Source organism: Ambystoma mexicanum, chromosome 3p, assembly GCF_040938575.1.
Source record: "Ambystoma mexicanum isolate Mex_15411 chromosome 3p, UKY_AmexF1_1, whole genome shotgun sequence".
Lineage (NCBI taxonomy): Eukaryota > Metazoa > Chordata > Amphibia > Caudata > Ambystomatidae > Ambystoma > Ambystoma mexicanum.
The window spans coordinates 497,825,215-497,851,440 of NC_090925.1; the positions used below are offsets into that span (position 1 = coordinate 497,825,215).

The window sequence follows — 26,226 nt, forward strand, 5'->3', positions numbered from 1 at the left end:
TATCCCCATACACTGAATCTCTTTTTCACCTTCCTTATCTTCCAGATCCTCAACTAATTGACAGAGATCTAGAAACTTCTCATTTTTGGGACTTGTTCCCTTCATATTTTGCTGCTACAAAGATGGACACTTTTTATAGCATGTTTCTGTTATGGGAGCCCTGCTCTAGCCAGGAGCAGGACATCCCCCCCCTTCCTTTTGTTTCTACTATCGATTGTTTATTTATTCTGTCGCAACACCGTGGCAGAACCCTATGCATGTATTTTATTGGCGTTTCTTCCTCCATAATGTTGCGTGCATCCCTAATGCTTGACTTAAATCCTATTGCTTTGCTGCAAGTGCTTCAAAAATACAGATCAATCTATTTTTCACCCACCCCCTTACTTTTTTTCACTTTGATTTCACCCACACACGCTCATCCACCTTCCTTCCTTTTTTACCACAAAAGACAGCAAGAGAAAACCTACACAAAATAATTTACTACCATCCAGGCCCATTCTTTAAACCGAGCCACTACTGTTGTAATACCACTTATTGCTTTTATCGTCGTAAGAAGAAGAATTTATGATGATGCCTTCTCAACCTGTTATGGCTGAGGATCCCTTACCTCCCAGTCCTTATAAGCTGGGGCTCCCTTTCATCTCAGTCTTTTTTTATATGCCAAGGTTCCCTTTCCATTATAAAAAAGTAGAAAAACAGAAATATGTGAAAATTTCAATACATGACACACTTCTTATCCAATCTACTCCTTTACGCATCACCTGAAATCCTATGCAATCTTATTCCTTATCACCAAAAGTCCTATTTCATACTACATCACCTAAAGTCCTATGCCATAATACATCTCCAAGTCCTATTCCATTGACCTCGTACAACATCCATATCACCATAATACCATGCATACATGTTCCCATTTTGTTATCACTTACAAGAGTATACTCACGTGGGTGTTGTTCACTCGAGTTTCCTCCGTTCCGAAGTCCCATGCTGGCCTGTCTTTCTGGTGCCACGCCCTGCTTCAGTGAGCGGAGAGGATTTCTTTTAAAATGGATTCTACTAAAACCGCTCAGGAAACATATGTTTTTTTTATTTAGGGGACCGGTCACTATAGTTGGGTGTGACTGACTTGGCCTGGGGCTTCGCAAAGTACGTGGGAAGACTAAGGTCGCTCCAAGGGGTCACCACTGAACAGTAGGCCATACTCGCACCCCTTAAATATATCGGGTCACCCCCCTGGTCACGCTCACACCAAAGAAAATGCACCCCTCTAGGGAATTAAGGCCATGAGTCTATCTTGCAAGAGATAACAAACTTTAATTTTTACAAAGATGAGGATTGGGGGGAATCTCAGAGGAGTCTGTCATTACGACTAGCATTCTGTCTTCCTTGGTTGGATCCTGCGAACCTAATGGCAAGCAGGTGCCTTTGGATGCTGTAGTCTCCAGTGTTGCATGCCCAGGTTTTCAGTTAGACTAACCTACTTTAACATACTGCTGCCTTTGCAGGAATACATTCTAGCTCTTACTTAGCATCATTTGCTATGTTATAAACATTCATACATAGACGCATCTTCCCACCATTTTCTCAACACTTCACTCAACATAATTGTATTTTATCTGGTTCAATAATTTCTACAAAAAAAACCCTGTTTTCCGATAGTACTCTGTATGTCATGCTGAATCTTTTTTTTAGTCTCCATTGGCTTGTGATGGACAGGGACAGCTGCTCAGCCACTGTGTGCTCTGCAAGAGCTAGCTTTGGTGACGCAATGCCTCTAGTCTACATTTAGCACAGGCTGCATTCACTGTGTGCTTTGAGCAAAGCTAACTACAATTCTAACAGTTTTACAAATATATTCATCTAAATAGTTAGTTCTACCTTATATTTCAATTCTACCTAATTTTACTTGGTGGCCCTGCTCCCCCTGGACTCTTGGAGTGCTTAGAAAACAGTTAATGGACGTCTTGCCTAATTCTAAATTGCTTGGGAAACTTGGGAATAAAGGAAAGCACTGGGCTCCTTCCCAACACTCTCTACCAACTGTCTGAGTGGTTGTGATTGTGCGGGTCTTTGTCTGGCTTATTATACATCCTTTTCTGACCTGGGACAACTGCGGGAGGGTTCTCCCCATGACCTACTCCCTTTCCACAATTTGCCCCTGTACCCCTTGGGATACTGAATGTTGTTGATTTGCCCAATGTTGCGACCTCATCGGCCCTCTGACAAAGCAAGTCCTCTCATCAGATGAAACCTCCCTGTTGTAAGCGCTGGTATTTTCCGCTGTAGGCTCCCTTGATGAGTCCTACAAAATGATGCTATGTGGCCTATTCGACTGCCTCAAATTCACTAAAAAGTATAACTGTTGAAAGCTCTATGGCGTATGTCTGCATTGCAGAATAGATGGTACCTTTATGCTTCCCTAGGTCCACCACGCTGATCCTCTTCTCTGGGACATCCTTCTCAAATTGCACAGCCCTGAATGTTGTTTCTTTGATTGTATTATTGTATACATAGTCTTGTCCCACTCACCCCAATATCCTGGGGGGGGGGCGTCACTTACTGAGCACCATTACCCCCTATGAGAAGCTATCAATGACAACTTTACTCGAGGCCCCTTTTGGAGCTCCTAAAGTGTTATGAACAGGCTTCTTCACTTTAGCGAGGGTTTCTTGGATTGTAAGCTTCCTTAGGAATTTTCTGGAAGATCTTTTATTATTGTTTTTCGCGTTCATGTTTTTTGTTTTCCGATCTTGTGTTGGTAAAACATTTGTATGCTTTTGAGGAACTTGTTTTTTTTTAACAGGGTTCAACTCCTTTTCCCACGAGTCTACACACTTTATGGCCATGGGAGCTGCTTGATCTTCCACTCCATTATTAGCGGAAGATGTCCCTGTTATCAAGATTGGATCTTCAGATCCTTGGGCAAGCCAGAACTATCCTTATTCGCAGGACATACATTTTGTGACTGACAGACCGAATTTTGAAGTAATACTATGGCCTGGGACAGATCAGATTTAGCCGAGGTGGTGTCCACTGGAGCAACGCCTTCAAAACGGCCTCCTTTTGAGGGATTCTCCCATTTGCTCTGAATGTAATTTGTTTAAAATAGTGTGTGTTCTCACTTCAGATTTGATAGTATCATAGAGGGTGAGAAACGTAGACGGCACATAATTAAGCGGGGCTAGAGCTGTTTGTGCATTATTATTACTCGCTAAGTTGGGCATCTTGATTGGAGAAGGCGGTCTCCTGTGCTGAGCTAGATGCTATCGGGTAATAAAATTGCAGAAAAAATGCTGTGGTTTGACCTGGTAAAGGTGTACCCTATTATACCTTTCAAGGGGCGCGGGGGTGTCCCCCGCTCCTCTTAAATGGTATAATAGGACTGGGGGTTGCGGGGGTGTCCCCCTCATCCTTTACATGATTGTGGCGCAAGAAACCACAGCATTTTTGCTGTAGTATTTTGTATTCACAGCCATTTTTGCTGCGATTTTAAGACATGGAACCAGCTAGATGGGGCGTAAAAACATAAGTTAGTGAAAGATTGCTTTCTTCACCGTCCTCTGAAGAAATTGAGGGCGTGTTAATACTTGCACCCCTGTTCCTTTGTGTGCAGCCAGGGTTTGCAAAGTTTCTTCATCCGTCATGGACGGTAAGGGGGCCTCAGATACTGTCATGGAGTCCACAAGTTCCACACCCAAGGTCATATCCCTGTAGTTGGGGGTCCGCCTATTCGTGTATAGTAAAAACCACGTACTCATAAAAGGGAACACAAACCGGGCAGGAAGCAACACTATTTATTACAGCTGGGTGAGCACAAATCGAACCGAACAGTGGATCAGCTCTGATCGAGAGGCTGACATCTGAATGGATTATGAACAGCAGTTTCATATCAAGAAATACAATGATTGGAGGTCAGGTGAAACATTTGCAAGTTGGAGGATCGTTTTTTTTTCTGTGCTTCCCACGGATTTGATTGGTTTGCAATCTCCTCCTCCTCGTTGATATTTACATTAATTAGTGAAAGCGTCATTAGAGCAAACAGTTCAATAGTTTCCCATCACTTCACCTCCCCATGTGATCCAGCCTGCTCAGAGCGTTTTCCCACTAAGCGTATTTGTGATTGGCCTATTTATATCACTCCCCTCCTTTAGCTAATCATAGAGCAATGTGTTGGACCAAGTTTACATCCAATGCGTAGACGCCCACCCGATAAGAGTTATCCAATCCACTAGCCTTCTTTCCATATACAGATATAGCACCTATACCTGTTACCTTTCCCAACCATTTGTATTGCATGATGATTCTTTGTAGAATTAGACGTCCATGATGATGGATTTTGCCCATTAAAGAGGCTGTTGGACTAATGTTCGAGGAAGTCGGCGTGAGGCAAGTGTTTGTGATGCTGCTGATTTCCATAAGCTGATGTATGTATCATTAAACGGACTTCCCTTTGCCAATTTACTGAGTCCTGATTATTGAACCATACTGGAGTATGTGAATCCTGCACTCTGTCCTGGCATGGTGCAGCTATCTTGTATTGCTAGTTTTCAAGGGTGAGTGCTGACCAATGGGCCCGTCAGTAATTTCCTCTCCTCATCAACACTTGGCAGCAGAGGATGGTTTCGGCCATCGATTATAGATTATCGATTGATATAGTATAAGACACCTTTTAGACCAACGGCACAAAGTAACTCTGGACCTTTGGTTACATCACGAGTCTTTTCGCTATTCCGACTGAGTAGGCTGAGAAGCTCCCCGTGGACAATGATAGAGTAATCATTCCCAAAAAAAAATCTGCAGTGGGTCTGAAGGAACCCGCCTTTCCAAGCATAACTCTTATCATTCCCACGGGCAGCGGATTGGACGAAAACCATAAAAGCAGCACGAGGAAGGGATGGTGATCCTGAAGTTCCAGAGAGGAAAAGAGGCGATCAGTGAGTGAAAACAACAAAACTCGTTACCTAGGCAAATGTCTTATAGGCCTTAGAGTAAGAAGGGGAAAGATAACAGAGTTTGGTGGAGAAGATTAATACAGTTAAAAGTAGTAAAGACCGTAGAGATAAAGGGTAAAAACCCAGGCACCTGAAGTAATTGAGAGGAATACCGGGGGGGCACCCGAGGGGAAAGAAAACTGTAAGGAATATCAGGGGGGCACCCAAGGAAAAAAAAATGTAAGGAACACCGGGGGGGCACCCGAGAATAAAACTGTAAGGAATACCGGGGGGGAACACCCGAGAGAAAATTGTAAAATTCGCCTTGTTCCTGCGCTTTAAAGAGTGGTCAGAAGGAACTTGAACCCAGAGCACACAGAGGGGGGACTTTAGGCTACGATGACGTTTAGACGTCATAAAGGGGTTAGTTCAAATCTCATGACGGGGTAACAATTAGAAGGCAGGTATACGTATGACCAGCTGGTGTCCGTGTAGTCTGTCAAGCGTCTGTCCTATATGTTCTGTGTATGCTGAATGTGGAATTATTATGTTATTAATTGATGGCAATGTATTTTTGCTTTACGCAATTCTGTAAATGAGAGGGAGTCTCCACTGAATTGATGTGTTTTGAGTAAAACTGTTGGTATAACATTTTGCGGAAAAATTGGAATGGAGCTCGCGTATGTGGTGCTTGCTCATAATAGCGTAAAGTTGAAAAACTGTATGAACATTGTTGATGACAACATTAAGGATGGAAGAAGTTAGCCCACTTGCACACTTATGCAAGCAGTTGCCAAAGCATGCAACAAAATTGAAGAAATATAGCCAGGAGTGGGTTAAGGGCAACGCAAATAAAATGGTTATGCCGTGGCCCCAAAATGGGTAATTGTCAAAGGCTGTTTTACAGCACATGACCACCTTCCTACATGCCACGTATAGTGAGAAGAAGCTGGAAAAACGCCTTGCTTTTCTCAAGCTTTGGAAAATGTTTGAACAAACAAAAGAAGAACCACCCCCCACAGACTGGATATTAAATGTATGTACGGAGGGGGGTGAGACGCCTACCGTGCCACCTGCCCCGCCGGAACCAGTTCTTGAGGGAAGTAAGTCGGAGGGTCTTTACCCACTGAGAGAGCTTAAGGCAGCCACAGGTTATAGCAACCCTGCATATGAGTCACCTGCGTGTAGCAGTGACGAGACGAAAGAGAAGGAACAGGAAATTGACTCTGCCTCCACAGTCCCATGGAGAAAAGAGAGGCGAGGTGAGGAAAGGAAGGACCAGGCACAAACAAGTGCACCTTTTAGATAGGGTGGGTGAGGGAAAGAAGCGGAAAGGAACCGACGAGTTAACATGTACAAAGGACCAATGGATGGGAGGGCAGATGCTGTTGAAATTAGATGGAAAAGGAAGAGATGGTGCAAGGCCGAGTGAACGGTCTGATGAGGCGCAAAGAAAGGAAAGGGAAAAAGAAGTAGACATAAGAAACGAGAGGGCAAGAAAGGAGGATAGGTTGAGGTGAGAACAAGTAGATCGCGAAGAGCAAGGTATACCGCTCAGTCGCACGCAATATGCAGCCTATGAAAAGTACAGGCAGAACATGCTTAGGTTAGAGGAAGAGAAGAGGGTGCACGAAAGAAAGGTAAAAAAGCGAGAAGACGAGGAAAGTAGAAGGGCAAAAGAACGTAGAAATGAACGGATGAGGGAAGTAGATAAGGCTAGAGAGGAAGCGAAGAAGCAGAGAGAAATGGATGAGGAAGCAGAGCGTAAACGCAGGCAAAGGGCGCAAGATTTGGAATATTTGCAATGGGAAGTTAAAAAACCCAACCCTGTTGTAGACTGGGAAGACATAGAAGAATTCTTTCCTGCAAACGATGCGGTACCAAGTACAAGCGGGACAATTATTGATGATGACTTCGACACCCGAAGCATTGGGGAAGCGATTGATAAAATATATGATGAGATGGACTGGAACGAATCTCCCAAGAAGGAAGGGAAGATTAGCGCTTAGAGAGCACTCAGTTTTATGACAATGAGGATGTCACCCGAAGTAGTGAGAGTAGGGGACATTCCCTAGATAGACTAGAAGATGGGCAGGACGAAGATGATGCAAGAAGTTGTGCAAACTGGGAGTATTCAGAGTCTGACTCCGATGGAGAAGCGGAGAAAGTGATGTATGACGAAGGGAGGCGGTGCGAAACGCGGCTCCCAGGGAGTCGAGAGTTGCGGTGGTCAGACGCGGGCGAGTCTATAAGTAGGACACCGAAGTCCGCTGGACAGTCCAGCCGAGATGAAGACATGCGCCCCGGTCAGAGGGTGTCATCGGCACCGGCTATACTGATAGATTAAGGGCATTGCCTGGTAGACTGCAAGGCGGGAATGCCACCCCGGCGGGAGACCAAGGGGGTGTAGAGAAGGGAAAGGAAGATTGTGCATTCCAATTGCCACTGTTAGAAAAGGGGGGGAGCAAGACCGCAATATATTCCATGGCCACACACGGACTGAGAGGATTGTCAAAAATAAGCTTCCAATGTTGACATCGGGAGCCGGGAAGTGGATGCATGAGCTAGATAAAATGATGGAGGGCGTCACCCTAGCCATAGGGGACATCAAGGGTCTCCAAATTGCTATACTCTGAGAAAGAGCAGACGATGTGTGGAAAAGGGCAGGCTACCCCCAGAGTAACCATAACTAACACCTCTCATGACGGAGCACCATTTAATAACTGTAGAGCAGCAGTATGGAAAGCGCTGCGTACGCTATATCCAGACACGTCTGATATGGGAGCTATAATGACTCGAAAAATGGAGTCGAAGGATCTGTTACTTTATATCCAGAATTTTCAAGACGCGTGGGTGCTCGAAACGCATGAGTCTTGGACGAAATCGACCCCTGTATTCTATCATATATTGTGCCAAGGGTTACCAGAACCGGTGCAAAAACAGCTCAAAAATTGGTATGAATAGAAGCTAAACCGTGGGCTGAGATCCAGTTGACAATTGCACATTACTGTAGGCTGTTGCAAGAAAAGAATCAAAAGAAAGAGGCAACGCGTAAGGGAGAAGAGGCGAAACTAGTGCAAAGGAAGCTCTCAAAATATGCTCTCGAGGGAGCCATGCTAACAAGCTCAGCCGAATCGAGTGCACAGCGTGCAGCTAACCCGCCCCAGAGTAATCCGGGTAACGTGGGATATTACCCGAGAGGAAGGGGATTTGGAGGAAGAGGATGGCAGAGCAATCAGGGAGGCTTTAGAAGTAACCAGGGAGGTTTTCAAAATGTTCAAGGTGGTATCCAGAGTGCACCAATGGGCAGTCCAGCTATGCCACATGGACAGATGGCCCGACCACCGCCAGTGTGTTGGCTATGTGGCGTGACGGGATATGTGGCGCTCATGTGCAGAAGACAAGGCATGTGGCAGAACAACCAAGGGATGGGGACAGGCATGGTGAATCAACCTGCTAACCCACAACAAATGCACAACACTATACCGTGCAGCAGCAGTCAGCTGGCTTGCAGCAAGGTGCACAGCAAATGGTCCAACCACTGAACATGGGGAATGTACCGCAGGGACAACCCCAGCAGACACTGCCACAAGTGTTTCAGGACACTAATTCAGATGGAGGAAACTCACAGGTGTACAATGGACCGAACCTATATATGAAATAGGACGGCTCACAGGGAACTCTGATGTGTTCTATCCTATCAGTGACACCAGACCCTAAAAGGGAACCAAGGGTAAATGTCACCATAGGGGGGAAAGAATATTACTTCTTAGTTGACACGGGTGCAACGCGTTCGTGCATACGAGAAGGCAAGTTCTCCTTGTCCGGCGAGGCAATAGATACCCAGAGTTCTACTGGAGCTCATAGCAGAGTTCCCTTTACTGATGCACTACCAGTTTCCGTGGGAGAGTGCGACATGAATGTACCTTTATTGTATTCTCTTCAGTCCCCAGTAAATATCATGGGTCGGAACTTGATGACAAAGTTGAATATGACCATCTCATTCACTGAGGATGGCATAGTGTGCTCCACCCCAGGAATGCACTATTCAAACGTGTGCAAAATGATCAGAGCATACTCTGGACTTGCAGCTATGAGGGCTGTACCGCTGGAGCCAGAAGTATTTGCGTATGGTGTACGAGTGCTTATGGCGAGGTTGCCAGGCCTCGCAGACAAAACTATGAGAACTCCAGATGAGTTTCTATTCAGACCAAGAAAAGCATTGCACGAAGAGGAGGGACAAGTATTTCCCTTAATGATACGTTCTGCTGCAGTGCGAGGAAAAGTGGTATTGATAGAGGGATGTGACGATGAGGGCAGACTATGGTGTGCGATTGTCACCATCGTAGAAGGGTATCGAGTGACTGACGTCACCGATGACGATCTGTTCGAAGAACACCATGACCTAGAAGAGACGCGGTTGGAAGTGAGTCTCATACTTTGGGTCAAAATGACCAGGCGGGAGGTACTGCAGAGGATGATGTTAGCATTAGTACTTCCAGAATACTTTGATAATGACATGGCCCTGGTGCCGGCCATAGTATGGACTACAGGGCCCTATGATGTAGGTCTCCTGAAGGGGGCCGGTGAAATAAAAATTAAATTGAAACCAGGAGCAATTCTGCCACGGGCACAACAGTATCCCATGTCCAGAGAAGCGGATGAAGGGATCGCAAAGACAATCTCTGCCATGATGGAGCAGGACATCTTTGTGACGTCAGATTCGCTGTGCAACAAAGTGATTTATCCTGTCAAGAAATCAAAGCGAGGACCTCATTGGGATATAAACCCCTAGCATATTACAGCTGGAGTCTGGACCCGGTCATGAAGGGCCACTTCCCGTGCGAACAAAATTTAGCTGCTGCCGTGTTCGCCATTGAGAAGGCATCATCCATTGTGATGGGGTGCTCCATGACATTATATGTTGAGCACTCACTATTCGCCATACTAGAGAAGCCAAAGGGCACGCTGACTTCGCGAAGAGCATCAGCCTACGAGGTGATTATCTCTAATCAAAATAGTGCGACGCAAAACAGTGAACCCTGCTATGTTTATAGCCGAGCCAGTCACAGATGGAGAACCTGTGCATGACTGTGCAAACTATGAAGAATACTATGATGAGATCCCCAGGGTCAAGGAAAATGCCCTGCCAAGTGGAGAGATCGTCTTTATTGACGGGTCATCAAGAATTGACCAAGATGACAGGCAGAGTTATACAGGCGTGGCCGTAATCAAACACATGGCGAATGGAGAGTTCCGAGTACTTGTCAGTGCACGAATACCATCTCACTATTCGGCACAGGCTGCAGAACTAGTGGCATTGATACTCGCCATCAAGAACCATGCAGACCAGGAAGTAACAGTGTACAGCGATTCCTTCTATGTGACGTCAACAGTGCACGCAGGATTAGTGTGCTGGAAGAGGAGGGGCTACCTCCGAGCAGACGGCATGCCAGTGCAACACGCAGCCTTGTTGGACAGGCTGATAAAAGCACTACAGCTCCCAGTGGGCATAGCGGTCGTAAAATGCGCCGCTCGTACCAAAGGGACAGATTTTGTCACATGGAAATCATGAAGCGGACACGGAAGGCATTGTATACTCTTCGGAACCAGCCAGGCTCCGACCATCATCTAACGCTGCACTAAATAGTCACGGGAGAAGGATGAGGACCCTCTTACCCCCTCTTCCCCCTCCCGAGACAGAGCTAGATGTGATGCCCAGTCAACTAGGGAGGTTCTGGGAGAGGAGATGAAGGCCTATCTGGATTGTCTCACATCCAGTTCCACTATCATTTCAGGCCAGCTGCAGCGACGGCAGAACAGAGACGACACAGTACAAATCACAACAGACATTGCTGATGCCGACGCAGCTCATAGCCTCTGCGCGCCTCTTGTCTTCCCTGGAAATCGCGTCCTCATGAAGAATTTCACAAGAAAAAGATGGGACGAGCCGAGGTTTAATGGCCTGTTCATCATAGAGACTGCACCCCGTCAGCTGTCAAGCTCAAAGGCATAAGAGCCTGGATTTTGACAAATGATATAAAACTCTTTATAGGAGAGAGCACTCCTACTACATCTACTGCCGAGGAATCCGCAGACAACGGGGAAGGACTGCAGCACGTGCAGACGAGATCTATGGCAAGGAAGAAGGACGTATGAGCAGACAAGTTACAAGAACGAGGAGAAAAAATATATATAAAAGTGAGACTTTCGAAACGAGACAGTTCCTCAAACCAAGTGAAAGGTGACAAAAGGACAATTAAATGAACATTCAATGTAGCCAACAAAAGAACTTTTGTAAAAATCTTGTCCACGCTGAACCTTTACTTTAGGCATAAAAAAGACAATAAGAAGCACGCAAACACCCTGTGCAGCCAAAGGTGCAGGTTAAAAGAAGAAAATTGCGTACTCATATCAACAGAAGCGCTAATCTCATGAACATTGAAAGCCACACAAAGCATTTAAAGCCTAAGATACTGATAAGTAAAAGTAAGATCAAGACTTTGTTCATGGACATATGGTTCAACCGAGCAGAAGTCTCAAGTGGGATATGCTCACATATTTTCAGCTGGTAGTACTGTTCTACCCTTCACTTATAGGCAGAGAAGTCGGCGTTACTGAATTCATTCAAAACCCTGCAAACAAGAAAATAATCCGACAACTACTGACTGTCATAACAGAAACTTATATTACACTACCCAAACACAGCGGAAAAAACCCAGATGCTTCCACCACAAGTAATCATTGACGAGATCACATATACTTTGTTCTTCCGCATCATCGAAGAATGTCCAGGACTTATCGGGAGAACTACAGATACATTGACATTTATTAGAGATCCAAAAAACAATTACTTTCTCAACCAAGTGTGGTACAAGCTGAACCACGCGGTTGCAACTCATGCAGCAGGAAAGTGCAAAACTTGTTCGCATCAAAAGAAGCGACTGTGATTAGGACCCAGCGAACGAGGCAAATGTCCCCATCACCTGAGGATACACAGCTGGCACACAACGTTTTATTTCGATTAGTCACAGACTATCCGGAAATGGTGGGCAGACCTGCAGATGTTGACGTCATCACCTTTCTTAGGAATCCAGCCAACGCCCCACACATGGGCGCACTCCTCCAAGGCATCATGCTCCAAGTGGAGCTGTCCAATTTCGAGTGACAATTCCTGAGGAGATTCCAGTGAGACTAGCCGACGAGGGACAGATCGAAGAGGGAAAAAAAAACAACTGATCACACTGCAAGAAAAGGCCTGTGACTTTAGAGCCAAAGAACCAGAACAAATGTCATTAACACCTAAAGATAGTTGTTATGCTTTTCGTGTTTCCTTTCATCTCATTGAAAACTTTCCAGAACTAGTGGGGCGACCCCGCAACATTGATGTGCCTGCCTTTCTTAATGATCCACCAAAGAATGCCCAACTGAACAGGCTCTTAAGAGCTATTGCGTCACAACTCAGAAGCAACTATGGACATCCACATCTAAGAAGAGCCTTAGAAGGGGGCGTTCCAAAATAACCTTTTTCATCATTCCCAACTGGGGACAAGGCAAGAAAACAAGACACAGTTCTTCATGCTTCCAACATAGGACAGATCGAAAAGAGCAGAAACAAGGATAACTACATCCGTTCTTATTTTTCTTGTTTTGTGTTTTCTATTTGTTCATCATTATCGCGCAGGAGAATAAATGGGTGAGCGAGAGACTGTTCACCAACTCGACCTCAAAGGACCAAGTGAAAGGAACAGAGACATGAACTTCACTGCCGTGTTTACCCTTTTCAACCTTTTTCTTATTTTTTCCTACCTTTTCATATGTTCACTTTTATTTTTTCAAAATTTTATTTTGCGTGATTTGTAGCGAATCCATCCTTTCATGGTGTCACAGCAAACAAGGTCCTGTATGTTCCCAGGACCAAGGCGAGTTGGAAGAGTGCCCTGGGAATACGCTGGCCATACAAATACAGGATGATTATGATGTGTTGAAAACGATAGTCTAACCTTTTTCCATAGTCTAGCAAAGGAACTGTACTCCACTATCATCATCACTTGTAAGAGGGGGGACATTGAACTGCACTTGTCACTTTAGTGTTTATTGAACTTTGAATGACGAAAACAGAATAAGATGAAAAATAAACTATTGACTGTGGTCGTATTTGAAATGGGGGCCCAAAACAGTAACTTAGTCGTGCCACCATCGGAAGGGCGCCCCCGGGGTCCCGGAAGGAGATGCTGTAAACTGTCCTTCAAGGCCATTATATCTATATGCATAATGATTATTGTAGTATTTATGTCTCTAACTATCAGAACTGCATTTTTTATTGGTGCACGAAGCGCCCCAATGTCTGTGCATCCACCAGGTAATGAACATCTGGGGCCCACAAAAGCACCCAGACCTTATATTGTCATCCCTGTTCCAAGGAAAACTGATGATAAAGCGAACGATTTACAGTTGAATGTAATTAGCAGTAACACGCATACACTTGAAGTAATGAATGGTGAGAAAGACTGGAGACAGGGTCAGCACGGAATGAATGATAACATAGCACTGTCCACGGCACACACCCATCATACACTGAGTGCACACGAACAAGGGCAAGTGTCAATGGCTACAAAACCGCAGGCCAAACCAACTGAAAGAGAGAAATCACCTGTGGAACAAGCAGCTCCAGAAAGCAGGGAGCAACATAAGAAACCGAACCGAAGTGAAATAGCAAAATCACTCAATAGAACAGAGGAAGCAACAAAAGATCTCGCTGATAAAACGCATGCGGTAGTTGAGTATGTGTTTCCACTCATGCTTAGAGCAAAGAAGCTACATGAGGAGCTGAGCAAGACAACCACCACAACTGTGATAGCGAGCACGCCAGCTCCAACGCCAGAAGTAACTACCAAGCCTTCGACACAGCCACGTGTTGGAAGGATGATAAATCCCATGCGGTGGGAGGAGGTCTACAAAAGAATGCAGGAGGGAAGGAAAAGAAGCGCAAAACCTCCCCATATTACTGCAGGACAGGAAATGAAACCTGCCCCTCCAAGGATAACGCCCGAGAGTCTGCCTGAACGAAAGAGCAGTACAGATGCATTCAGAGATATAGTGATAGCCAACCACAGAAAAACGCTAAGGATCAAGAGAAGTCCATATGAAACCGATAATGAGTTAAACGATTACTTGGACAGCACGGCCCATCTTGGAAACAACATATGGCACCAGCACATGAAGGAAGTTGGATGAAGGCAATCGGAAGGAGAATGTTTCGTCTGTGCACTCCTGCCGTACAGCATGGGCAAGTCCAAAATCTTTGTGGCTATAGAAATAGATGTCGCCATGGCACACTGCCTGTCGCATGTGGCAATGTGTAACACCAGAGGACAATTCATGGGGAGAGACGCCTCGTTGATATGGGCCAACGAAAAGGACTACCCTGATGAAGACGGATATGTCCAGGACATCACAACAAGAAACAGGGCGCACACCAAGAATCATGTGATTAGATATGAAAACCCTGACGTCAAGGGATCAGGAATAAGGTGGGAAATAAACTCAAGACTGAACGTCCAAGGGAAAACGGCAGAAGAAGCTCAAATATGGAAGAACCGAGGACAAATGCAGATCTGGGGATCAGTAGTCTCCCCAGACGGGTGGGAAGGAGTAGTAGTAATCTGCCGAGCTTGGATGGTCCTTGGAGCCTGCAAAGAAGCAACAGAGAACTCACAGAGACGATGCAGACCATTGTGGCCAAAATTGGTAAAGCTGTTGACATGGGTCGAAGACAGAGGAGGACCCTTGCAGATAGTACCGCTGGAAAACCCGAAAATGTGCTTTAGAAGTAATGGCACGAGGAAAATGGGGGAGAATCAAAACTGCGGGCGAATATACGAAGCCCCGGGGATGTCGCAAGGGACTGCAGTCCTGATGGACCACTAGTGGGCATGTGGATCCAAGGCATACATAAGGCTACCGAGGAACTGGGGGGGGCATATGCACACTGTTGAACGTACACGTTCCAGCACTAGTGATTCCAAAAAATGAACTGAATTTGGACAGTTTCCCGAAAGCAGACGCTCACCTGAGGAAAAGGTCGTCTGTGGAACTAATGTCAAGGATGAAGAGAGAGAATTACTTCTCTGCCAAATCAGAGGACGCATTTCATGCCATTCCCTACGAACACAGGCTGTTCAGCCTAACTTCATCAGTATTTACAACAATACTCTTGCTGCATATCCAAGTTGGTGTAAACACCAAGTGGTTGCAGATAACGAGATGGGAGTTACTGCAGACCATCAACCCCACAATAAAAGGATTCAATGCGATCAAAGAAGAGCTGAGAGTAGTCAGACTGATGACCCTCCAGAACAGATATGTGCTTGACATGATCACCGCAATGGATGGAGGTGTTTGCGTAAAAATTGGAGAATCATGTTGCACATTTATACCATCACACAATGAAGAAAATGGAACCCTCACAGACGCCATAGACCTGTTAACCCTGAAATACCAGATGACAGATGAAGTGGACAACGACAGCTGGTTTGGGAACCTATTCTCATGGGTCCCGCAATGGATGGCAGATATAGTCAAGTTCCTGGGAGCTTTGCTAGCAATGGTGCTGCTAGGAGTCTGTGTTATCAAGATAACCATCACCCAGTGCCAGAAAACAGCAAAGAAGGCCATTGGGATGAAAATTATGGTTGATGTCGAGCCAGGCTGGAAGCCCAGAGACCTGACAGATGAGGAGATAAAAGACTTTGTGAAGGCCAGTGAATTTGCTCCAGCAGGAACAAAATTCACTTATCCCAAGAAACGAAGAAGGTACGAAGCCAAATGGATTTACTGCAGTCCAAATGGACAATGCCAGTTGATGACCTGGAACAAAGATGAGCATGTGAGAACAGCAGGAAGCTTGAAAGGGGTGATAAAGATATGCACACCAAAATTGCATACTTTCACGCCTTCTTGTGTAAACCCAGGAGACGATGAGCAAGAAGCCGAGGAATCAAAGAAACTGAATATAAAGGAGGAAGTAGGAGTGGTCGATGAACCGACCAGAGGTGGGAGTGTAGAGGAGGTCCCAGATATGACCCGCACCCCTGCCCCCCATTGCCAGTAAGGTACTCGCCGTGGTACGTGACGTATTGGGAGCAAATAAACCAACAGAGAGCCGCACTGGGCCTCTGCCCCTTGTACGTAAGGAGATCAATACCGGTTGAAGCAGCCATAACGCGACAACCCTGGGGAGCACGATACCCTATCGGACAGCCATACCAGCCACTGAGGAATACCTGCACACGGTCCACAAGGAGACCCCTAAGGCCTTAATGGAAGGCCAATGAAAATAAAACCAAGGGCCCGAGCAGCCCCGAGAACAAACAGACTTGGCTACTGAAAGCACGAAAGCCAGTACTAGTAACCGTAAGGATAATGATAATGGATGCAGGGGAGAGACGCGGTTAAAACATAAGAGAATGGTGCCATAAGGCAAGATGGAAGCAACCGCCCTGTTGAATGTGTGTAAATAAGCTTGAAATGCAAGATGCTAAGAAATCGATACTGCTTGCAATGCTTAGAAGAGTAGAGCGGCAAGCGCCAACCATATATCTACCTCAATACTGCACAATGTACACGTGCAACTCTATTTTGTGAAAGCAGAATTGTACCCAGGCGGCCTAAGGCCTGACATGCCGAGTTTAGAAACCCAGCAAAGACCAGAGAAGGAGCTGAATCGAAACTCAACAAAGAGAGGTTTATGCCGGGGAGATCGAGGTCAACCAGAGAAGGGGAGGTGAGCATGAGCTCACGAGACTCCAACTATTGAGAATACCGGCCCACCCGTGAAGGTCAAGATCAGAGAGGCCCATGCAGGTGGCAAAGCACACACAGAATGAAATATACAAAAGGTTGGAAACTGAAGCAGATTCACAGTGAACCAACACGTGACCAGAGAGGCGCGAAGATGTACCACTGCCTGATGTCATCCAGAACCAGAGGGTGCCATAACCTTTCCTGATAAGAGGCTACAGATCTGAGGCCATACACAGCCAACTAATTGACACACAGCCCTAAAACACTGATTGATGGAAGGGAAGAAGGGTGAATCTTTGGACACTAGGCACCTGGGTATCTACTCCAAAGCTGCTAATTAAAATGGAGATTTATGTTTAGGGGTGTAACTTGACCAATCACAAGGGACCATGTAATCTAGGGTCCTATAGACACTGTAACCAATGAGACGTCGTACTTGGAGTGACGTCAATCATGTGTGGTGTGGAGGGAAGGGCGTATCCAATCCACTTGCGTTATTTCCATATACAGATATAGCACCTACACTTAAGTTACCTTTCCCAACCAATTGTATTGCATGATTTTTTGTAGAATTAGACGTCGATGATGACGGATTTTGCCCATAAAAGAGGCTGTTGGACTAATGTTTGAGGAAGTTGGGGTGAGGCAGGTGTTCGTGATGCTGCTGATTTCCATAAACTGATGTATGTATCATTAAACAGACTTCCCTTTGCCAATTATTGAACCTTGCTGGAGTATGTGAATCCTGCACTCTGTCCTCGCATGGTGCAGCTATCTTGTATTACTAGTTTTCGAGGGTGAGTGCTGACCAATGGGCCCGTCAGTAATTTCCTCTCCTCGTCAACACAAGGTTTTCTAAAAAGATCCCTTTTTCAAGGACCCTACTTGCAATTATGGGCCATGGCAAGTTTCAAGATGTGTGCTTTCAGATAAACTTGTTGGGTCAGATGGTCTTAGATGAGGTATAGTTTCCTGGTTTCCAGAATGGTGGGCAAAGCTGATTGGGCAGGTTTTCTAAGCTATAATTATTGAAAGAACAGTTCCAAAATATTGTCCTCAGAGCCTGATAGTCCCTATATGTATGAAAGAAAATTGCTACCTTTTAATAGATCTGCCCTGCTATTGCACCATTTAACTTCTAAATGTAGTGGAAAGATTTTTATAATGTCTCCTATAAAGGCGTCAAGATTGGGCTGAGTCAAACAATATTATTCCAATAAACCAAGCTGAGTTTTTTTTTTTTTTTTTTTCAACACTCCAGTACTATTGAGCACTGCCTTGTTTTAAATACCATAATTGTGCAAGCGCATGCAGCCGCACGGGATCTGGCAAAGGCATTGAACTCCCCATTGGCATTTAGGAATCCCCTATGGACACAGACCGAATTGTGCTTTAACAGATCATTCAATTGGTCTTTACAAAGTCAATAGCAGTTGTGTGATGTAACTGCAACAGTGGCTATCCTTGCCAGATCTCTACGAATAGGGAGTTGGGAGCTCAGACAAGGGAGCTTGCTAGCTCCCTGTTTGATTAGTACATGATTGGAACCACAAAATCTAATCTGCTAGTGTTAATCCACTACTCATTAATGCTTTTTATTGGAATTTTCTCTATGCCGGGGATATGATTTTGGTTGGATGCCAGAAGGTCTCCAACAAATGTTAGTATACATTACAAAGTATTTTGAAGACCATAAACTATCTCTGAATTTTACCAAAAGGAAGATTGTAGTACTTGGCAAAGGTTCCAATACAGAAGCCTGGATTTTAGATGGGATTGAGGTGGTAGACACATACTTTTTGGGGGGGTCCTGTTTGCTAAGGGCAGGAGCTGCAGGCTCCATATCCAGAAAACTGCAACGAGCGTTAGTGTATGGCTTGGTGGGCTCCTGAGGTTCTACCAGGATTTCAGTGCTCACCTGATCGGTCAAAGTCTAAAAGTGTTTGAAGACAAAGTTTGCCAAGTGCTTACATGCAAGTGAAATCGGGCGGCATATTAATTGTGCTGTTTTTGAGACTATGCATAATCTTCTTAGAAAACTTATGGGGCTGCTACTATCAAGGTGCAGTCACTGTTGATATATTGCCTTTATTCATTTAAAAACAGTATGGTCCCAATTTAAAGCTGAATAATAATGACTTGTTGTTGGCCATTGCTCATTCACCTACTAGTGCCAAGTCCTCATGGTAGAAGTTCAGCACCTCATCGTTGGGCATTTAAAGCAATCATTCCTGCTGAGGCCTATTTTTCAGGAGATGGCGGTACACTGGTCAAGAATACATGAGTTATCCTTTTTGGTGAATCTGTGGGGTAAGCAATCTCTCGGAAATAGTGAATTGTTTGCAAGACATTGGGTCACCTGACTAGAAGAATCGCTACTGCTGTGTACGCAAATGTCCTCCCTTTTAGGAGTGCTTATGAAATCGATTGGCTTGCGTTGCTTCTGTACATGCTGTGTTGGTGGTCCTAGTTCAATCACTTTCTTTTAATGTAGGATGGGTATATCGATCAGTGAAGGAAGTGCACCACATTTCTTAGAAATAATGTGAGACATTGGGCTAATTCATTGTCACCGTTATTGGGCATTGGCATGGAAAAATGATTTGGAATGTACAGGATAATGTAATACAGCCTTGTAGAGACTATCGAGTATTCTCGATAGTGGTGGATGTGTTTTCACTGTTGGTTGGAATTTAGAAGTAGGTCCTTACTGCAGGGTTTTTATTTGTAAATCAAGTTTTATTGTTTATTTGTTATAGCTTCTAAAAATGTTAATGGAAAAAAATAAAAACGCAATTTTGAAAAGCCTGTAAATGTGATGAGGTCTGTTATCATGTTGGTTCTCTTCCACTTAGTGTAGCCTATACGATAGTGTAAAGTCAGCTGTAATCAGAATGTTTCATTTGTAGCTGGTAACAGAATCGCAGCTCGAGCTTAAACAAGCACTGAAAGCTATATTTGTTATAACGTTTGCATTTCTCTCATCAGAGTCCATGGCAGTTTTCGAGATAATGGTGCAAATCCACTAACTAACCAGTAGCACAGTTTTTTGTTTTTTTTTTTATTGGAAATGCTGCACCCAATGATTTTCACTCCATTGCCAACAGTATCCGATGCTTGTTCTTTGTTTACGTGCAGAAGTGTTCAAACGTAAAGTTGCAAGCTATTAGGCTGGCATAAAACGTAACCCGCCCCCTCAGTTATCAACTTCCGCACAGCATACTACTTCTTACTCGATAAGCCGCTTATAATTCTCTCTATCCAAGTGCACATTGCGCAACCTGTGAAGAAAAAAAAAAGTAGGTGCATAAACGAATTCCAGAAACCTATTAGAGGCGGGTATGATGGAGGCCTAATTACAAATGAGGGCATAGTAATACTAAAGAAATTACATAAAGTTCAAGGTTTATATAATCAAAGTGGGTGACAAGTTTGCCATCCATGTGACACAGACTCCCACAATTAATAAATATGTAACGTTTTTTGCGGTTGGTTCTAATGCAGGAACATGAGCAGCTAGTGCAACCCTCCACACAGTGCCTTTTTAAAATTGGTGACGGTTACAACCCATGATCGCTAAAGGACAGTTCTAAAAATAATACCACTAATAATAATAATTCAAATGCACCATATATAGGGGTATTAAGCACTTTATAAATAACCCATCATATACAAAAGAAATTGGTTCCCAGGTTACCAAAGTCAATCACAAATGAACCATATACTCTGTACCTCAATCCTTCAAGGCTTGCTTACTTCCACAGAACGACAACAAAAACAGACTGCTTTGATCGGTCCCCAAACACATGAATGGATGCTCACGAGAGGGAGCGATGTAAAATGTGACTGTTCTACCCAGAAATATAAAATTAATACCAGATAAATGAACAGAAGACTAGCCACAAAAATCGCACAAGCCATTGGCGAGTAATGGGGATGCAGTGTGCATGTTGTGAACTGGCCTTCATGCTTGGGTTAAGTAACTTTTATGGCTGGTATTTTCACCCTGGAAGAAGGGCAAGATATTGCTTAAGAAGGGGAACTAGTCCCTCCCAGAATTCCAAAGGTTATCTTTTTCCAGACATGCATAGGACCAAAGGTTTGCCTAATTGGGATGCATTGCTTCTTCACCTAATTGCTGAATAATTATATTTACAAATATAGTCCATAAAGTACTTACACAGCACCTGCTGGTAGTTTATTGCTGTAGTCGCAGCTTCATGACCGTCTCTCCATGTTGTAACTGCTCTACCATAACGTTTAACAAAAGTGCTGTCTGACTACTGTCTACTGGAAAATGTTTACTATGGGGCAGGACTCAACTGTGCAATTTCACACTCGGGGGTGGCTTAGCACATTACAAATGCTTGATTAACATAACATCGGGAGGTAAATTGCAAGCTACCAGCCAGCCATAGTGTCATTCGCCACCTACAGTCACCAAATACACTCAGCATATGTCTTACACGCTCACCAGTTCTACACAGCAGTGGAACTTGTCACAATGCGTTTGGATGATGTGTATTTTACAATATAACCGAAAATGAGCAATGCTTACTACATTCTTTTGTATTCAGTCTGTCTTGCTCTGTAAACATTTGCTTACAAACACATTCCTGTAAATTATTTGCTATTTCAGGTCTCTAAGTGTGATTAAGTGTCCTTGGTGACATTAGGCGAAACGCAATCCAGAACCTCTTCCATGACCATAGTTATGTGACCTGCACAGTGGCAGATACCAAGTCTGCTTTTTGAAGTCGCTCTGGGAGATTTGGCGCCAAAGGTACATCTAAGCCAAAACTTGAAATGCTCATAAAACGTAAGTTAGAATAGTAAATACATTTCAGAAACATGCAATTTCGTTTTCCCCTAAATATTGTAACTTGAGCTAATTTGTTCTTCTAAAACTAGTCTTATAAATCGGGGATGGAGGGACAGTATTTAGTTTTGGGTCCCTTTTAGTATGACACAAGGAAAGTCCCTCTGTGGGACAAAAATGAACACTTGGGTTTCCCCAGCTCATACTTTCCATATCGGCAGCATCTCGGAAGGGCTGTAATGCTGGCATTCGTTTTGAAGCAGTAGAGGCTCCTTGAAAGCAGACTTGACAAAGAAGAATTGTCAGTGACATACCCCGAGTCCATGAGTGGACGAGCAGAGGTAGAATGAGAGATGCCAGGATAGCAAGATACTGGTGAGAGGCGCCGAAAGCGAGAGGTGGAAGAGGGGAGTGGGGATTGGTAGGCCCGAGCGAGAAGGTATTTGAAAAGGAGTTTGAAAGAACTGGGAAAGGAAGTTTCAACATATTAAGAAAGTGACTGTAGAAACGTTGCATTCTGGGTCTTGCAGGTATTGTGCCTAGCACCATCAGACACTGTTGTTACTAGGAGAAGTCTTGATTGCTGGTATTTAAAGGCAATATTTCAAGCTTCATATAGAGTGACTAAAAGAAGAAACGCCGTGTGTCCGAGCGTGAAAGCAAAGGTCTTTGAGGCATCTAGAAAGTGATTGAATATTAAATAACCTAACAATTATTTTTTCTTCTTGAAAATTGCTTTTATTGAGTTTTTCAGGGAACCAACAATACTAACTTTCGTCTAGCAAAACGGGGATTTCACAAAGTTCAGGTAAAGTGAGCAATTCTCTAAACAAAACGAGGCTGTTAACAACTTAACATCACAACAATACCTTACCCTTACCCTGGGCCCCTCCCTTCAGTCCCTCCTTCCACTCCCTCCCCTTCCTCTGTTTCCCTCTGTGAAACTACCATACTCTCCCACCTCAGGCAGTGGTACATCGGATTCGGGAAACCATCATAAACTATTACAAAGTAATGATCTGTAAGGTAATCTCCACCTTTCTTTTGTAAGTCTAGTTCTGCATATCCGCTTCAGTACAACATGTAGTGAGAAAAAAAAAAACGTATGGCAGATCTGATCGAATTTCGGCTGTATGAACATTTCGACCAAATATACCATACAGTACCATTGTGGCAAACAAGAGGAGCGGAGGTGTCCCCCGTACTCTTGTTCACTACAATGGCATCAGGGGTTGCCGGGGTGTCCCTTGCTTCCTGAAGAATAAAGTTGGGAAAAAGAGGACCCTCCGGCGCCGGTTCTCATCCATGTAAGTGAAGGGAACCAGCGTCACAGAAAGATGGGGGGGAGTCGGCGGCACACAATGATGTGTACCTCCAACAGGTAATTAGCAGGGGCGGGTGGGAGATCGGGTAAGGGCATGCCACTGAAATCATGCGTGATTTCACTGTGGCACACATTTAGAATTTAGCATTTTTTTTATTCGAAATTCCACGTTTTGGTAAAATCACGTACATCCCTGCATATCTAGGATACTTTCCACCTCTAGCCCTGTTATGCCCACCTCACCTCTTATGCCCCCTCGTATTGGTAACTTGCACTCTGTAAAACTCCAAAAAGGGCAACCATTTCATATGTTTGTGGGATTCTAGCAATACCGCAGTCACACTATAAAGTCCTAATTGAAAGAAATCACCACATATTTCACTTGATACATTTAAAATGTATTAAGAGAATTTCACAAAATCGGTTTCTTTAATTTCCTCTGAAAATACCACACCTAATGTCTGCAGGTGTAAGCAAGGCAGTTCGGAATTTGCACTCTGTATTTCTTTAATATCCATCATCACACACCTGCAAACTTCAAATTACTGCTTTCTTGTGGGATTTTCTGACGAACATAATTTTCTTTAGGAAATAAATATTGTATACTAAAACGTTTACAATCTAATGTGTATGTGATTATCATTTGAATGGTCACTGCCACTCCTTCCTCTACTCTCCCTGGAACTTGCACACAATCCTAGATTGTTTCTCTTTTACTTTGTTCTCCCTCTTGCCTCACATAACCTCTACTGAAGTAATTCAGTGCTGCAAAGTGTCTAGTAGGGAGAACTCCACCCTCTATCATGCGACAGTGTTAGAGGCCCGCATTACTCCTCTGCTGTGTGGCATTGCCTGCAGTATTGTCACAACTGGCCTTAATAAGAGGTCCCACAGAACAGTTGAGGTTTTACATTGTCAAACAACGTAAATGGGATTCATGTTACAATGTGCAGATTGTCCAGCATTCAGATGGGCGGATTTGTTAAATGGAATGCAGCGGGATGGGGCGTGCTGGGTACACACTATTGGGTGTCCCTCTTTCATCGCCTGTGGTGTTCCACCTCACTAGCCCATGCTTCCCTAAAGGCCAGAGTGGTCATCTAGCGATCAGTAACCACTAATATGTAAAGAAGTAGCTTAGATGAGGGCCTAAAGACCAAAGGCTTGTCTATGTGGCTCCCTTGCATTCCCCAGATATTTCCAATGGAAATAACGGGTTTTATTGTGCCAGTAAAAGACACTCTGGTCCGTTCTCTCGCTCATTCGCTCCCTTCCTCTCCTTTTCCTCCCTTCTCATTGCAGTGATCTTGCTACTCCTCTCACCTCCATCTCCTATTTTATTCCCAAGGCTCTGCCTCCCAATCTCTCCTAGCTCCCTTGCAAAACCTTCTCTACTAACCTACATAATACTCACTATTTTCACACACCCTATTCCTACTCTCCTTACATCCTTTTCTTATTGTACCCCCTCACTACTATCCATACTCCCTCCCAGCACCCACTCACTCTCATTCAACCTAATACCCTCACTCCCCTACTTCTGTTCTCCTCGCTACTATTGTCCCTGTTAAAAACATTATCTCACTCACTGCTTCACTGTCACAAACTGGTGCCACACTTTCTCACTACCAGTACTTCAACTGCACTCTGCACAAACTCTGCCACCAACTCCTCAGCACTGCGCTCCTCAGTCAGTCCGTTCTCCCTCTGGCCTCTCAGTACACCTTCATGACCTCATCCAAACACCTACCAATTTATCTTTTATTCACTCCACTTATAATACTGTGCTTTTCCTGGTTCTAAATCCCCTATCCCAACTCCCACCCCCCTCCCCCACACCCCCACACCATTGGTTCCAACCATCGCCTGACTCTGTGGGCCAGTCTAAGCTTGTCTTTTCTCCAGGGCCTAGGTTACAAAGTGGAAAAGCTTTAAAGAACCCTCTAAACCCCTCCCCTTTCCCAGCACGGTTTTGCTGTGTCTGATGGCTTCTCTTCCGTTTCCGTGTCGTGCTGCGGATGTAGAAGTTAGTTTTTCTTTTCATGCAGTTTTTGTGTCTGCTTTTCTGGTGTATTAACTATTATTGAGTGATAATTTGAGGTCTAAATGAATTGCCAGTGAAAATGCATGTATTACCTACACCAGCCTGGTGTGTGGATGACCGGGTGGTGTAATCTACATTTTGTTTTTTTCTACTCCCATTTGTAATCCTGTGTTTTCCCCCTTTGTTCATCTGTGGTACAGTAAAATGACTGTTGTTTTCTTGAAAAGGTTTAAATAAACCATTTGAGTAGTTTGTAAAGATCTGTGATAAGAAAGATGTATTGGAAACGTTTGCTGTTTTCTTTGTCCTTTCTCACATGAACAACCCTTTAATTTCTTCTGGTGGGGGGAGGTGAGTGGTGTGACCTGTCTCTTGATTCCAAATCGAAATTTTTCTTTTTGTGATTCCTATCTTAAATTATTGGTTTGTATTTATTTTAGTGGATATGATTATGAGATCATAATCATAGACGATGGAAGCCCTGATGGTACACTACAGGTTGCAAAGCAATTGGAAAAGCTATACGGCTCTGATCGAATTGTAAGTTGTGTCAAAAAAAGCGTTTTTCTTTAGATGTTGTGCAGTGTTGACTGACTATGCCATGTTTTATCTATGAAATGGTGGTGGTGATGATGCCATTTCTGAGAGATGATGCATTGAGTTATGCCCTAGGCTTAGCTCTTGATCTGCGTATGCCCGGGAAACCGTAGGGTGCTATAGTGGTTCGTTCATGTTCTATTAGAAGCAACAGAATGCAGAGAATGTGTAAAGAAACAAAGGCACCTATGGGTCCAAAAACAGGCAAAATACACACAGCTGTATACGTTTAAGGGCAACTTTTGAACGAGGATCTGAATTGTGAAATAGTGAATGTGTTTTAGAAATACAAGTTTGTATAGCACTGTATTCCTATCTTTTTCGTTGGTATCTGAGCAAACATTGATGGAGTGTTGTGGTATATATATCCCTGCTATAAACTGTTTCTCCTATTACAATAACCTGGTAGCCAAGTAATAGCACCACATTTTCTTACAACACTGAACACTGATTGCTCAGCCTCATCCTTCATCAAGTTGCCAAGGATCTTGGCGGATCGAGAATATCCCTTCTTTTCCTTTCTTTCCTTGTGGTCCCTGCCTTCTCCATTACACAACCGACTCTTGGTTTTGGCATTACTGTCAGTTGACTTGACACCCTCAGATTATCCACCTGGTTTAAAACTGTGTTTGCCAAAGAAGCCTCAACACCACAATGGTATGCTTAAGAACATCTTGAGGTCATCACCCAAACATGTCCCGAATAA

At 44.2% G+C, this 26,226-nt stretch overlaps 1 protein-coding gene across 1 annotated transcript in view; it reads left to right on the forward strand.

The window, feature by feature from the left end:
• Positions 1-26,226, forward strand: part of DPM1 (dolichyl-phosphate mannosyltransferase subunit 1, catalytic) — a 247,399-nt gene that overhangs the window by 38,490 nt on the left and 182,683 nt on the right. The window contains exon 2 of the mRNA XM_069651161.1: positions 25,364-25,463. Coding sequence (XP_069507262.1) covers positions 25,364-25,463 — 100 coding nt within the window. The remainder of the gene's footprint in view (positions 1-25,363; positions 25,464-26,226) is intronic.